This window comes from Pan paniscus, chromosome 6, assembly GCF_029289425.2.
Source record: "Pan paniscus chromosome 6, NHGRI_mPanPan1-v2.0_pri, whole genome shotgun sequence".
Classification (NCBI taxonomy): domain Eukaryota; kingdom Metazoa; phylum Chordata; class Mammalia; order Primates; family Hominidae; genus Pan; species Pan paniscus.
This window is the reverse complement of record NC_073255.2, coordinates 167,432,423-167,448,588: the sequence shown is the minus strand read 5'-3', so window position 1 is coordinate 167,448,588 and position 16,166 is coordinate 167,432,423. Positions and strand designations below refer to the sequence as shown.

The following is a 16,166-nucleotide window of genomic DNA, read 5'->3' as shown; positions in this document are numbered from 1 at the left end:
ATTATACAGATAGAAACAGATTATAGTAGACTGTTTTTTTCAGAAAACATGCAAGCTAGAAGACAATGTTGTGTCAACTGATAATTTTATACCCAGTGAGACTATCTTTAAAAGGTGATAGAAAAGTAAAGACTTACTAGTTTATGAGACAGCATCTTGCTCTGTTGTCCAGGTTGGAGTGCAGTGGCATGACTCCTGTGCTCAAGCAGTCTTCCTATCTCAGCCTCCTGAGTAGCTAGGACTACAGGCGAACACTACTATGCCTGACTAATTTTTTATTTTTGTTTTTGTAGAGAGAGGTCTCATTACGATGCTCAGACTGGTCTTGAACTTCTGGCATCAAGTGATCCTCCTGCCTCGGCCTCCCAAAGTGCTGGGATTACTGGGATGAGCCACTGTGCGCAGCCTAAAGACTTTCTTACACAACAAAAACTGATAATTTATTGGTAGCTGTCTTACTCTGCAAGAAATGTTAAAGGATATTCTTCAGATAGAAGGAATATGATACCAAGCAGAAACTTGGAGCTACACAAAAAGAACACTGGAAACAAGCCAGGGCAAAATCACATTCACTTTTTTCTTTTTGAAAAATTATTCTGGACAATAGCTGTATGTCTAAAACAAAAAATAGTGTAATGTGTTTAAAGCATATATAAAAATAAAATATATTAGAACAATTGCACAAAGAATAGAAGGAAAGTATTGGGAATATACCCTTGAGAGGTTCTTATTCTAGCCATGAAGTGATACTCTTAGTTATTAAGTAAAGATATAAATTATAAACCCTGGGGCAACAACTAAAAAAAATTTAAAGAAGTATAAACAATCAACTAGTAAAGAAAGTAAAATGGAATAATAAAAATAGTTGGTACCAAAGTTATTAAAGGAAAAAAGTGTTCAGTTAACCCAAACTCAGGCAGAAAGGGGGCGGGGGTAGAGGAGATGGGCAGAGAAACAAAGACCAGATGGAACAAATGTAAAACTAGCCAGACCACAGACTGATTTGAGGAATAATAAAACTGTAGTCTCCTGCAAAACAACAACAAAAACAAAAACAGAAAACAAACTAACAAGACCACAGATTTCAATCCAGTCATAATCAGTAATTATATTAATAATGGATTGTCTAAACACACCAGTTGAATGACATGTATGGACTTCTAGTTATTTGAAGACAATGAAGGCTGTATACTAATCAATGCCTCAAAATCTCCCTAAATGATAAGAAACAATTTTACAACTACAGTTGTTCTTGGTAAAACTACATCCTCAGAGTTATTTCGATTCAGAGAATACTGAAAAGTATGAAACCACTTTGAGTAAAAAGAAAAACTGACAAATGCCAGTATGGTAATTCCTCATCCCTCCCCTGAACCGCACCCCGCCCCCTGAACCACACCCCCCACCCCCCGCATCCCCAAAGTCTTTGGGGCAAGCAGTGGCCAACCACTAAGGTTGTAGATAGATAGAAGAGGGAGGTTAGCAACCACCAGGCAGGAACAACAACTAGAAAGATTAAAGTTGTTGCTGTGGGTAGTGACTATCTGGGGCTGGTGTCATGAAGATGGTAAAAAGAATTGACCAAGACGGGTGTAGGTAAAGAAAGACGGATTCTTTAAAAAAGTGGAAACATGTTGCTAGGGTGCAATGGCCCAGTCAGCAAGAGTGGAGCTGACTTCAGGGAGACAAAGGCTTGCCTGGGATTTTATAGGATGGTGCTCTTGCTGTGCTGAAGAGGGCTTTGTGCAGTACTGATAACGCCAAGGTTGCAGTTAGCTAACTTGCATTTTTCTATTAGCTGATGGTCTAGTGATAAGTTGGGCATAGGAAGATTGTGAATTATTTGTGCAGGAGGGCTATGTGTCCTAGACCATGAAGAAAGGCCGACTTACAGCTTATCTGCGTTCTCTTTTTGCTTTTCCTTGGTCCTGCCAGCCTGACTTCTTTTCCCTGATTAGGACTCCACAGTTGTAATTCAGAAAATACTAAAAAGTTAGTGGGGAAGATAAGAGCATTTACTATAGGAAACGGATTTCAAAGTGTACTTGATTTAAAGATTTAAGCACAATAGAAAAGCCTGGGCAACATGGTGAAACCTCATCTCTACCAAATAAGGAAAATACGTACATTACGTGGGCATGGTGGGCATGCTTGTGGTCCCAGCTACTCAGGAGGCTGAGATGAGAGAATTGCTTGAGCCTGGGAGGTGGAGGTTTGCCATGAGCCAGTATCGTGCTACTGCACTCCAGCCTTGGCAACAGAGCGACCCTGTCTCAGAGGCTAGACATACAATTTAAAGAGAAATACTCAACATAAAAGGGCAAGTGTAATTTAAAAGGACCAGCACAACATAAAGGGACAGTGTTCCAAACATACACTTCTCCAGGAGAAAAAAGGCAAAAAGGAAGAAAGAAGTGCCTTTTGGCAATCAGGTGTCAATGGGAAAAGGAAGGAAAGGTGGATATTTAGGGTCTTTCAAGGTCTAAGTGTAAGAGTTAAAGAAAGAGGAAAGAAACATGAAAAGCAGCTCAACAGTCAAAGATAGGTTTATTTTGGAGAATAAACATGAGAGGGACTTCTGGCCGATTTCGTTCAGGAGCGTTCTCTCTTATAGACTAAGAGTATTTATTAGCCAGGCATGGTGGCTCACGCCTGTAATCCCAGCACTTTGGGAGGCCGAGTTGGGTGGATCATGAGGTCAGGCGTTCGAGACCAGCCTGGCTAACAAAGTGAAACCCTGTCTCTACTAAAAAATAGAAAAAAAAAAAAAAAATTAGCCTGGTGTGGTGGCAGGCACTCGGGAGGCTGACATCTCTCCAGCCCGAGGGGAAGTTGTCTCAGGGCTGGCATGTCTCTGGTCAGGGAGGGGTTTATTTTATGGTTGGAATGTTTCTGGTTGGAGATGTCATTTGTGATTTATGGTCATGCTGAATTTGGGGGAAAAAAGGCAAATCACTACATAACTACATATCAGAATCTATAGACTATATAGCACTGCAAGATGACTGTAGTTAACAGTTATTTATTATGTATTTTCAAATAGCTCAGAGAGGATTTTGAATGTTCCCAGTAAAAGAAATGATAAATGTTTGAGGAGATGGATGTGCTAATTACCCTGATGTGATAACTATGCATTCTATGTATCAAAACATCACTGTGTACCCCATCGGTATATACAATTATTATGTGTCAGTTAAAAATAAATTATTAAATCTATATGGTGAATTAAAGGAGTGATCAAAGAAAAACTCATTGCAGTAAATACCTTTTATCAATGAAAAGGAAGGAATAAAAAGTGAATTAAATTCTTAGCTCAAAAAAACTAGGTAAAGAACAACAAAGTAATTCAAAAGAAAGCACATGATAGGAATTAGTATAGATAAAAACAGAAATTAATGAGGAAAAAATAGAAAAACATATCTAATTATTAAATCAAAATCCTATTTTTGAAAAAATTAACAATATAAATAAACCCGTAAGCTAAGTTGGTAAAAAAAAAAAAAGGAGAAAGCATAAATATGCAAAATAAATGACAAGGGAGAAACAGGAGAAATGTAAAAATCAAAAGACAAATTTGTAGTCTTTGAAATAAATTTGAAATCTAGATTTAATGGATAATTTTTTAGGCAAATACAGGTTGTCAAAAATGACCCCCCCCTTTTTTTTTTAATGGGGAAACACTAGAGGCATTTCCACTAAGATCAGGAACCACAGCAAGGATGTTCATTATCTTCACTGCTATTCAACATTGTGCTGGAGGTATTTAGCAATGCAGTTAGGCAAGAGAAACCAAGTTGAAACATAAGAATGAGTTAACAAAGAAGTAAAGCTATCTGTTTTTAGATGATGTGATTGAATACCTAGGAACCCTAGATAATCAGTAATAAAATGAACTCAATAATTTAGTGGGACAGCAGGATATAAAATTCATATATAATAATCAATAGTCTTCTTATTTCTCAAAAGAAGATATACAGACAGCCAACAAACATATGAAAAAATGCCCAACATCACTAATCATCTGGGAAAAGCAAATTAAAACCACAATGAGATACCACTTTATTTCTGCCAGAATGGCCGTAATTAAAAAGTCAAAAAACAATAGATGTTGGCATAGATGTGATAAAAAGGGAACATTGTTACACTGCTGATGGGAATGTAAATTAGTACAACCACTATGGAAAACAGTATAGAGATTCTTTAAAGAGTTAAAAGTAGAACTGCCATTCGACCCAGCAATCCCACTACTGGGTATCTACTGGAAGGAAAATAAGTCATTATATGAAAAAGACACATGCACATGCATGTTTATAACAGCACAGTTCACAATTGCAAAGACGTGGAACCAGCCTAAGTGCCCATCAGTCAACAAGTAGATTAAGAAAATGTGGTGTGTATATACACCATGGAATACAGCCATAAAAAGGAACAAAAGAATGTCTTTTGCAGCAACTTGGATGGAACTGGAGGCCATTATTCTAAGTCAAGTAACTTGAATGGAAAACCAAGTATCATATGTTTAACTTATAGGTGGGAGCTAAGCTACAAGGACACAAAGGCAAAAGAATGACATAATGGACTTTGGGGCTTGGAAGAGGGGAAGGTTAGGAGGGGGTGAGGGATAAAAGACTACATATTGGGTACTGTGTACACTGCTTGGGTGATGGGTGCACTAAAATCTCAGAAATCACCACTAAAGAACTTATCTATGTAACCAAAAACCACCTGTACCCCTAAAACTATTGAAATAAAAAAGTAAAAAAAATCAATAGTCTTCATAGAAACAGCACATAGAGGACATAATAGTAGATAGACAGAACCCCATTTACAACAACAACCAAAAAAATTAAACACTTAGGAATACATTTGACAATAAATGTACAAAACTTAGAAAAAATATTAAGCCCCTTACTCTTGTCTGAATGTTTGTGTCCCCCCAAGTATGTATTTTGAATTCCTAACCTCCAAGTTCATGGTGTTGGGAAGTGAGGCCTTTGGGGGTGATTAGATTATGAGGATGGAGCCCTTGGGATTGGAATTAGTGCCCTTATGAAAAGACTGCAGAGAGCTAGCTAGTCTCTTCTACCATGTGAAGACACAGCTAGAAGAGATGCCATCTGAACCACGAAACAGGACCTTGCCAGTCACCAGATTTGCCAGTATCTTGATCTGGGACTTCCTAGACTCCAGAATTATGAAAAATAAATGTTTATTGTTTATAAGAAACCTAGTCTGTAATATTTTGTTATAGCAGCCCAAATAGACTAAGATATTCCTGAAAGACTCAAAGTATACTTAAATATAAAGATACCTTGTTTTTTGAAAAAAAAAATTGTTTTATTTTTCAATTTTTTTCCTTGAGACAAGGTCTCATTATGTTGCCCAGGCTGTCCTCAAACTCCTGGCTCAAGCAATCCTCCCACCTCAGCCTTCTGAGTAGCTGGGGCCGTAGCATGCACCACCATGCCCAGAGTTATTGCCTGTTTTTTAATAGGCCAACTCAATGTTATAAAAATTTTATTCCTCCCTAAACTAATTTATAAATTCAATGGAATCCCAATGAAAATACCAGCAGACCATATTATGGGAGTTAGGCAGGTTGGTACTAAAGTTCACGTGGAAAATATAATGTAAGAATAGCTGGGAAGTCACTGAAAAAGGAAAACCATGAGGGATTGGGTAGAGGGGAGAGGAAGCTAGCTCTACTAGTCAGTAAATCTAAGGCGTGTACAATTAAAACAGCATGGTACTGGCACATGAACAGACTAACAGACCGTGGAATAAAATTGTGTGGTGACTCTATAATGTGGTCACCTTGGTCAGACTGATCTACGTTTTTCAGATACAGTCTGATACAAATGGAAAGTACAGAATTAGACCCATGGAATAGACTAAGACAGCATCCCATCTGTACCCCAAATGTGAATTAGAGACCCTGGTTCCTGGGGCCAGTGTTTTTCAGGTGTGAAAAGACAGAAGCATTTAACTCATTGGCTCTTGATTCCTGTTGGTTGAAGATTATCTTTAGCACAGAAATACCCCACACTTCAGGATTACATATGTCTGAGTGACACGTTGGCAACCACAGGCAGCTGACACTCCCATGTCAGAGAAGTCAGGGCCACAAACTGAGCCAGTTTGCATATTTGGAATGATGATCACTGTGAGGTCACTTTGGATTCTTCATTCTAGTGAAGGTAAGGAAAGTGCTACCGTACTCATAGAGGTCATTGACCTTGATTCCTGTCAGGAGCTAGGATCATTTCTGTATAATGGTGGCAGAAAGGACTCTGTCTAGAATTCATGGTATTCCCTTGAGTATATTTTGGTGCTTTCTTGCCTCTGACAGTGGTGGTAGGGGTAGAGAACAATCAGTGGTTCAATCAGGGTGCACCCAACACGGGGCTTACATCCTTTGGGATAAAGGTTTGAGTCAACTATTGGAGAAGTAGCCAAAACCAGATAAAGTGCTGGCCAGTCAGGAAGGAAATGTAGAATGGGTGGTTTTAGGAAGGAGATGATGAATATCAATTATGGCCTTGGAATTAGTTGTAGCAGCAAGGATTGAACTATGTTCCACTCACCTTCCTTTATTTAGTCTTTTGTAGAAATAGTGATTGCTACCGTCTTGAAGCCTCCGTGATAGATTAGACTTAATGGAGGACATGAACAAATTTGAGGGATGGAAAGGGTAGACTGTATTGGACACCTCTTTTGAGCCACTTCACATGGTCTCAGGCCTTATCTTTGATTCCAGCTGTGGCATCATGAGCAATTCTTTTGGGGCTCAGCTCACTGGCATTGTTACTGCCTTACTTCAGGTATGCACTGAGTGTTTTTTGCCTACTCAGATTCACTTGCAGCTCACGTGTATACTCCCCAGAAGTATGGGGGAATTAATACTCTGGGGTTAACATTCAGCCAGGGGCTAACAGTTAGTGGTTCTGAGATGTATTTCATAAGGCTCCTCGGAAGATTGCTCATTAAATAACCAGTTGCCAGCATCAGTGACCCACTCAAGGAAAGGTCTTTATATTGTTTTTACCTCCTTCCCTGTTCATTTCCCTGTCATTCACTTCTCCGTCTGAACACCTTCCTAAATAAACTACCTTTATGCAAGCCTTTGCTGTCAGGACAGCCAAAGCTATGACAGAGGTATAGAACATGGGTTGACAAGCTATGGTACATGGCCAAAACCATGTAAATAAAGTTTTTTTGTTGTCTTTTTTTTTTTTTTTTTTTTTGAGATGGAGTCTCGCTCTGTCTCCCAGGGTGGAGTACAGTGGCATGATCTTGGCTCACTGCAACCTCCATCTCCTGGGTTCCAGTGACTCTCCCACCTCAGCCTCCCGAGTAGCTGGGATTACAGGTGTGCGCTGCCATACCCAGCTAATTTTTTGTGTTTTTAGTAGAGACGGGGTTTCGCTATGTTGGCCAGGCTGGTCGCGAACTCCTGACCTTGTGATCCACCCGCTTCGGCCTCCCAAAGTGCTGGGATTACAGGTGTGAGCCACTGCGTCCGGCCAGTTTTTTATATTTTTAGTAGAGACGAGGTTTCACCATGTTGATCAAGCTGGTCTTGAACCCCTGACCTCAAGTGATCCACCCGCCTTGGCCTCCCAAAATGCTGGGATTACAGGCGTGAGCACCGTGCCCAGCTGTAAAGAAAGTTTTGTTGGAACACAGCCACACTATTTCTTAATGTATTGTGTATAACTGCCTTTGTGCTGCAGCTACAGAATTGAGTAGTTGTGAGGAGATCATATAACCTGTAAAGTCTAAAATATTTACAGAATAAATGTGCCATTCCTGTGCATTGATTTCCCAGTGCTGCTGGAACAAGTTACCACAAACTTAGTAACTTAACAAATCTGGTGGCTTAAAACAACACAAATTCTTTTACAGTTCTGGAGGCTAGAAGTCTAAAATCAGTTTCACCGGTTTGATGTCAGAAGTATAGGCAGAGCAGGTTCCTTCTGCAGGCTCTAGGGCAAAATCTGTTTTCTTGCCTTTTCTAGCTTCTTGAGGCTACCTGCATTCCTCGAATCCTAGCTCCCCCTTCCCATCATTCCAGTCTCTTGATTCGTTGTCACATATGCTTCCTGTGTCAAATCTCCCTCTGTCTTGCTCTTATGGGGACACTTGTGATTACATTTAGGACTCACCCAAATAATTCAATATAATTTCCCCATCTCAGTGCCTTTAACTTAATCACATCTGCAAAGTACCTTTTGCCATATAAAGTGCATTTAAGGATCTAGGGAGTAGGACTTTGATGTCTTTGGGGGCTGCTGTTTAGCTTACCACAGGCTTCTGTCTGGTCCCTAAAGATTTACATCCATCCTACATGCAAAACACATTCACCATATTGTACAAATCTTCCAAAATCTAAACCCAGTGCATTAACTCAGGTCTAAAATCTCGTTAAATATTATAACTCAAAAGTCCCAAATCTCATAATCTAATCATCTAACTCCAGTATAGGTGAGTTTCTGGGTATGATTCATCCCAAGACAGAATTCCTCTTTATCTATGGACCTGTGAAACTAGCAAACAAGTTATGTGCTGCTAAAATACTGTGGTGGGACAGGCATAGAATAACAATTATATACATTCCCATTCAGAAAGGGAGACAATGAGAGGAAAGAAAAGAGTCACTAGCACCAGACAATTTTTAAATTTAATCAGGTAAACTTTTAGGTTTCAAGGGTTGGGAATAGTCCCTGTGGCACCCAGCTCCACTCTATGGGCCAGAGGGTTGTGTATGTATTGTGTATGGCTGTTTTTATGTTACAGCAACCAAATCAAGTGGTTGTGGGGTAGTCATATAGCCTGCAAAGCCTGAAATATTTACTAGATTGTTCCCTGTCAGAATGTATGCTTGTTGAGGGCAGGAGTCTTTGTGTCTTTTGCTTGCTAAAGTATCCTAAGTGTCTGGAACAGTGTCTGACACTTAACAGACACTCATTGAAATGCTGAACTAAAAGAAAAAAATTTAAGCAATTTAATAGAGATGAGAGGGCAAAACTTTTGACATTGCTGAAGTAGTAACCCTATTTATAGATAAAACATTAAAAAAGAGAACTTTTAAAAACATAGCTACGTATTAAAATAAATCTACATATTAAAATAGCATACTGTATTCCAATAAAAATTGTAACAGAATGACTGACACCAACATGCATCTTGGTTAACTTGTACTGTGGAGAGAAACAAGTAATTTTTAAGACTTCCGGCAGAAAAAGCTAGTCATTTAAAAGTGAGAAAAACTAAGTCCGACTTCAGCCATTCATGGCAGTTTTCAGTGTCAGAAAAGAATGGGGACAGTGTCTGCAAAGTTTTAAGAAACAGAACATGTGATACAAGAATAATACAGCTAAGCGAATTGTCATTCAAGTACAGGGACAACAAGCAGACTTCCACACTGGAAAGAATTCAGGGACCATAACACCTGTGAGCTTTTCTTGGAAAATAAAATTAAGCATTGAAGTTATATTAAATCAAAAGAGTGAATTCTGTAATAGAGGGGCTACAGGAAATGAATTACCAGTGAGCATTGAATGTATTCAATTATAGAAGTAGGGTTAAACTACTATAGAAATTATGATTAAAGATAGAATGTAAATGTTATAATCCATGATAATACAAAAAGAATAATACTAACAAAAATTTGGAGATACACGGGAGGGCAGATGAGAGAGGAGAAAGCTTATGTGCATTAATTTTTTTGCTTTCATAGCTTAACTCTTTTATCTAAAGTTTTATGGCAGCGACAAAAAGAACTAGAATGTAAATCTCCCATATTTCAGAGAGAAAACACATTCACTTAGGAAAACAAAAGACACTCTTACATCTGTATTGTCCAATAAGATAGCCATTAGATACATATGGCTGTTATAGTGAACATTAATTGAACTTTTGTAAAATTGAAAATTCAGTTCATTAGTCACACTAGCTATATTTCAAGTGCTCATTAGACACATTTAGCTTGTGGCTACTATACTGAATGATGGAACATTTTCCATCATTGAAAAAAGTTCTGTTGGATAACACTGCCTTATAGGAAACAAAGAAAGTACTAAAAATAGAGATGTAACACAAAACAAATTCATAGAATTAACACCAGACATTGCCTATTAAAAGAAATACAGATTAGTTTAAAAATAAAATACAGCTAACTATATGCTACATATTGTGATGTATATAAAACAAGGCAAAGCAAAATTTGAATATAAAAGGAGGGGTGAAAGCATATAAGGCAAACACTACTGAAAGGAAGCTTGGGTGAAGGTATTAATAATTAGAAAATTGAATTAAATGCAAAAAGTTTTGAAGGAGACAAGAATGAGGTACTTTATCCAAAATGAGGAGGAACTGTCATGAATTATTTATTAATGTAACACCAAAGTACATAAGCCAAAAATCACAAAAAATGTAAATAGAAACAAAATAGTATCAGCCTTTGTTTTAAAAAGAAGGAAAAACCTAAGGGTAAAAAAGATATGAATAATATACTTGATACAGATTGATTAATACTTATGAAAACCTTACCTTTATAATAGAAAAGTCACCTTTATAAGTATTCATGGAACACTTACAAATTATTCAGCATTCAGCCCCTGAAAACCTGTTAATTCTAGAATGTGGAAATATAGTAGAGACTTATTCTGTCATTACAATGCAATCAAATGATACATTTATTTTGAGAAGAAAATGAACAGATAGTACCCAGATATGTCAAAATGGAAAAATAAAAAGAAAACCTCAACTTTTGGGACAGTATATAAGTAAAAATTGAAATTACAGAATATTTTTAAAATCTAATGATGAAAACCTATGAGTTCAACTAAAGCTATGGTCAGAGGAAAATTCATAGTCCTTGGCACTTAAATTACTGAACGAGTGTATTGTTCAGGGCTCCCCATTGCTGACAGTAGAATCTAGTTCATAGATCCTCTTGGAAATCCGGAAAACCAAGCTTGCATCTGACAGAGCCAGAAAGAGTGCATCAGGGAAAAATGCCCACGCTACAAAATTTTTTAAGTGCAGGACACTTCCAAAAAAAGTCTTTTTTTTTTTTTTTTTTTTTTTGAGACAGGGTCTCACTCTGTCACCCAGGTTGGAGTACAGTGGTGCCATCTCAGCTCACTGCAACCTCTGCCTCCTGGGTTCAAGCAGTCCTCCCACCTCAACCTCCCAAGTAGCTGAGACTACAGGCACACCCCACAACACCAGTCTAATTTTTGTATTATCTGTAGAGACGGGGTTTAGCCATGTTTCCCAGGCTGGTCTTGCACTCCTGAGCTCAAGTGATCCTCCCACCTTGACCTCCCGAAGTGCTGGGATTACAGACATGAGCCACCACACCTGGCCAAATTGCTTTCCTAATTGAAAAAGAAATGAAGGACTATCAGTCAAAACTTCTTCCTCTTGGTTTCCTAATGGAGGGAGTCAGAGTTGTAGACCATTTTGGATTATGTGAAAGGAGTTGAGGAAGTGGAGAGATTAATAGCAGTAGTATAAATGCATGGGGAGCTAAAGAAGGGAGGGTAAAAGGTTAAAAACCTCTTTAAAGCATGGACATGGAATTTTGTAGCTAGTTCACACCTCTGCCTGTTTTTGAAGCTCAGCAGAAAGGTCTGAAGCCATTGATAATTTTAGAAAGCCATGCCAAAGAGAGATACCTCTTGAGTTAATTATTTTTGTTAATTTATTTTTAAAAGTTATGTCTAGTCTGATGGGATTTTAGGATTTGGGGGTATGTCAGACTAGGACTCTTTATACCATTGTCCTTAGTTTATCTTTTATGCAAATTATCAGTATCTAAAATTATGGGGAAGGGGTTGTTTTGTTTACGTGATTATCTTTCTTCCTCCCAGAATGATAAGTTCCATGAAGGCAAAGGACTTTTTGCTTTTTACTAATTTTGCTCATTGCTTTATTCTTGAATTAGAACAGTCTTCTACGCAGTGGTCTTAGCACATATACAAAGAATATGCTCCATAAATATTTGTTGAATTAGTAGCTGCATTAAGATAATTATGGGACAATTGGAAATTGGCTAGGGGTGAGCTCCATGGGAGAGATTTTAATTGATCTTATGTTAACCAATTTGATTTTTCTTAGTCTGACTAAAGACATGACTGGAAAAGAAGATGTATACCGAGGCCCGGCCATCAGAGCTCTCTGCAGGATCACCGATGTAAGTTATCTGTTTCACTGAGTTACCAAATGGAACACTATGTTTATCTGCAGGTGGCCATGTAGATTTAGTAGGATTTCCTAGTCTGACTTTGTGAATTTTCAGTATAAGAGAAACATGATCACCAGAAAGGCTTTTGTGGCTCCAGGCTTTCTTTTTTCTTCAGATTTTTTTCCTTTATTTATGTTAGTCCATTTTCTCTCTTTATTTGCCCCCTTGAACTGTTGTAGTGAGGGTACATTGCTTGCAGGAAACAAAAACCCATTCAAATTTATCTTAAAAAGCTTTATTATAGGACACAAATCTCAGAATTTGAGGTGAAGCTTATAGGTAGACACCAGGGCAAGAAATTGGGCAGCTTTAAGAATTCAACAGCAGATTTTTTTTCTTTTTCTTTTTTGAGTCGGAGTCTCGTGCTTTCGCCCAGGCTGGAGTGCAGTGGCACGATCTTGGCTCACTGCAACCTCCGCCTCCCGGGTTCAAGTAATTCTCCTGCCTCAGCCTCCTGAGTAGCTGGGATTTCAGGCACCCACCACCACACCTGGCTAATTTTTTTTTTTGTAGCAGTTTGAACAAACTGAAAACTTTATTCTTCTGTGTGAGCTGAACTCAAGTTTCAGAATAATCATCGCCATGTGGGAGGCTTTTTGTTAAAATGCAGAAGAAATCTCAAAATACTGTATTTATATCTGCCTTCCACTGCTGCCAATATAGTAAGCATCTCCTACACAATCAACAATAAACAGCAAATGATGCAGTTCATAGAGTATTTTGCACTTGGAAAAAAATATATATCTGAATTGTAAAAAGAAGTGTTTGGATTTTGTATGTCTTTTTTATTATTGTTAAAATACTAAATGAAACTTCTCAGCCTGGCATCTTTTCCTCTATCTCAATAGCTTATCCTAGAGCCAGAAAAAGCCTTGAGGAGACAATGTCTTCTGGCTTCCAGATAAAACTTATCCAAATTTTTTGGCAACTCATCCCTAATGATTTTAAAATTTGAAAAGGCTTGTCTTTTTGTCTATCCTTAAAAGCAATATCAAGTATTATGTCCTAAGGGGGATCTAAGGAGTGGGGGAAATTTATTGTTCCTCTTCACCACAGTACAGTCCACAACCGCTGGCTGGCCCACACGTGGCTCAGCACTTCCCTAGTCAGGGTGTCCCACCTCTAGGAAAACGCCAGCACTGAAGGTCACCCAGTGTCATTCTTTGTATGCAGTACACTCTTGGCCACCAAACAGTATTGTGAAATACAGATCATTCAGCCGCTACCACCATCACTACTCCTACAGGGCACAAGAAAGCAATCTCCAATCTCTTTTATAAATAAACAGTCCTAACTTCTAGGCTCAGAGATGATAGATAAAACTTAGCTGTTGCAATTATATAATTCCCTGAATTATGAAATTTTATTGGATTTAATATCTACACGATATAGCCATTTAAGAGTATAACTTGAGGAAAAAGGAAAGATCTACCTGATCAAAAAACATGTTGGGGTGGCCTATCAGAATCTTAAACTTCCCCTTTAGCATCTATAATGAAGACATAGATGAAGTGCATTCATTCCATAATTACTGAGCTCCTATTATATGCCAGGCACTGAGCACCTGCTCATCAACTCATTGACAATAGCCATGCTCAAGATCCACACTCCTCATGTAACTTTCTGATTATAATTGATCTTCCCAGATAAGATTTCCCCAACAGGAGCGATAATCCAGTTCACTTGGTGGCTATAAGTATAAAAGAATGCACTGGCATTCTGTTATGTACATAACTTCCTATGAGTTTGATTTAATGTGACAAAACATGAATACCTTTGTGTGAACTGACAAAATCCACTTCTAGAACTGCAAAGCCAAGGACCGTATCCATGACCTTCATGCTACACCAACTTGGAGCCATCCTTTTTGACTTCTCTCGTAACTCACTTCTATTCCAAGAACAACAAATCTTCCTCCTTACTTCCTAGGACATTTGCTTTGGTGTCTCAAAATAATGGATAGTCAGGGACATTGGAGTTCGGATATGCCTATATTAAGAAGTCTTCCAAGTGGGGTAAATGAAGATTTTCCTAGGGTATGGTAAGACTGCAAGGAATACCCAGGCAATATCCTCAAATCTGTCTGAGGAGAGTTTTAAAGGAATAAATTTCCAGATCTTCAACTTCCCTATGAAATATTTTCTAAAACCAGGCTGATGCCCAGCTAATTTTTGTATTTTTAGTAGAAACAGGGTTTCACCATGTTGGCCAGGCTATTCACTGTGGTGATCCATCATGTACTAGACACAGGCCCTCTTATTGAAACATTTAAGAGAGAGAATCTGATTAGTCAGCAATAGGCCAGTAGCTTATATCCACCTGTGTCTGAGTCAGGTGTTTAACATTGATCCAGTTCATTATATCTGGAGGGATGAGATCATGTAGTATGTTAGGCTGTCTCTTTCTGGGAACTCTGAGTAGGAAGGGTAGGCCAGGCATTACCAAGCAAATTGAATAATAGCTATATACCCATGCTTGGGTATATTTTAGGTGTATGTTTGTAACCTTCTTAAGTTGTAAAGGTTGAGCAGGACCAAATTATACATCTGATAAATCTGGATCCTAGAAGGAGTAATAGAAATGCTTTAATATTTTTTGGTGCACTGTTGTTCTGTTGTGATTGTTTTGTATTTTTTGCATTACATTGGTAGCAGCGTGAGACTTGACCATGCTAGTGCTAGCAATAAAACTCTTTTTTTAATCCGAATATTGCTCTCAGTCTTTTTACTCATCTTTATCTGCCACCACCTTCCCAGTGCTTTTTCCCAGTTAAAGTTAAAAAGAACTGTATTTCCAGAGGATTTTATGTTGAGGGCTCACTATAGTAGTACAGTACACATTTAATTCTTTATGTATCTCAGATAATCAGGGATTACGTTTGATTTCTAGGACTCTCTGGGATCTGTATATAATATGTGCCCTTCACATAGAGGAATCTTCATAACTTCAAAAGCAGGCTCCATCTCCATATAGGAATTTCTTTATGACTTTCCTGATGGGTTCAGCCTCTGCTTGTGTATTTCTTCCAAACTGAGATTCTCCATTTTGAGACAGTTTATTTCATTGTTGAACAGTTATTCTTCTTTATATATAATCTTAAATGTTCTTTCTTAAAGCTTCAACTTCGTTGTTTGGGTTCTGCCCTTTAGGATATTATTACTATATTATCATCCTTTTAGTGCATTCTAAATATTTGCACAGAAACAAATATAAGATTGGTTTTTGAAAATTATTTTGAAGCATAAGAGTAATTTTGCATAAACATGTTTTTCCTTAACAATTTTTTCTTTTTGAATGTTATTAGGGAACAATGTTGCAAGCCATTGAAAGATACATGAAGCAGGCCATTGTGGATAAAGTTTCCAGTGTATCCAGTTCAGCACTGGTATCTTCCCTGGTAAGTGAACAAGCAGCTTCCTAGTTCTTAAGCATGGTACAGTTTTGAGTTGCGAAAACAAAGTATCACTATGATTGTCTCACAAATGAAACAGTTAAAAATATGTATACACCTCTATTACTTTATCCATGTGTGTTTTATCTAGAGCAGGGGTCCCCACCCCAGGGCTTCACAGACCTGACTGGTCTGTGACCTGTCAGGAACTGGGCTGCACAGCAGGTGGTGAGTGGCAGGCAAGCGAGCATTCCTGCCTGAGCTCCGCCTCCTGCCAGACCAGCAGCAGTGTTAGATTCTCATAGGAGCTCAAACCCTATTGTGAGCTGTGCATGCAGGGATCTAGGTTGCCGGCCTCATATGAGAATCTAATGCCTAATGATCTGAGGTGGAACAGTTTCATCCAAAAACTATCCCCCTGCCCTCTGTCCATGGGAAAATTGTCTTCCATAAAACCAATCCCTGGTGCCAAAAAGGTTGGAGATTGCTGATCTATAGGATCATTGAGCAATTAAAAACATA

General features: G+C 38.3%; 1 protein-coding gene across 2 annotated transcripts in view; it reads left to right on the top strand.

Moving 5' to 3' along the window:
- Nucleotides 1–16,166, top strand: part of COPG2 (COPI coat complex subunit gamma 2) — a 162,587-nt gene that overhangs the window by 39,316 nt on the left and 107,105 nt on the right. For both annotated transcript variants that reach the window (XM_034964992.3, XM_055114877.2), the window contains exons 6-7: nucleotides 12,127–12,202; nucleotides 15,558–15,650. In XM_034964992.3, coding sequence (XP_034820883.1) covers nucleotides 12,127–12,202; nucleotides 15,558–15,650 — 169 coding nt within the window. The remainder of the gene's footprint in view (nucleotides 1–12,126; nucleotides 12,203–15,557; nucleotides 15,651–16,166) is intronic.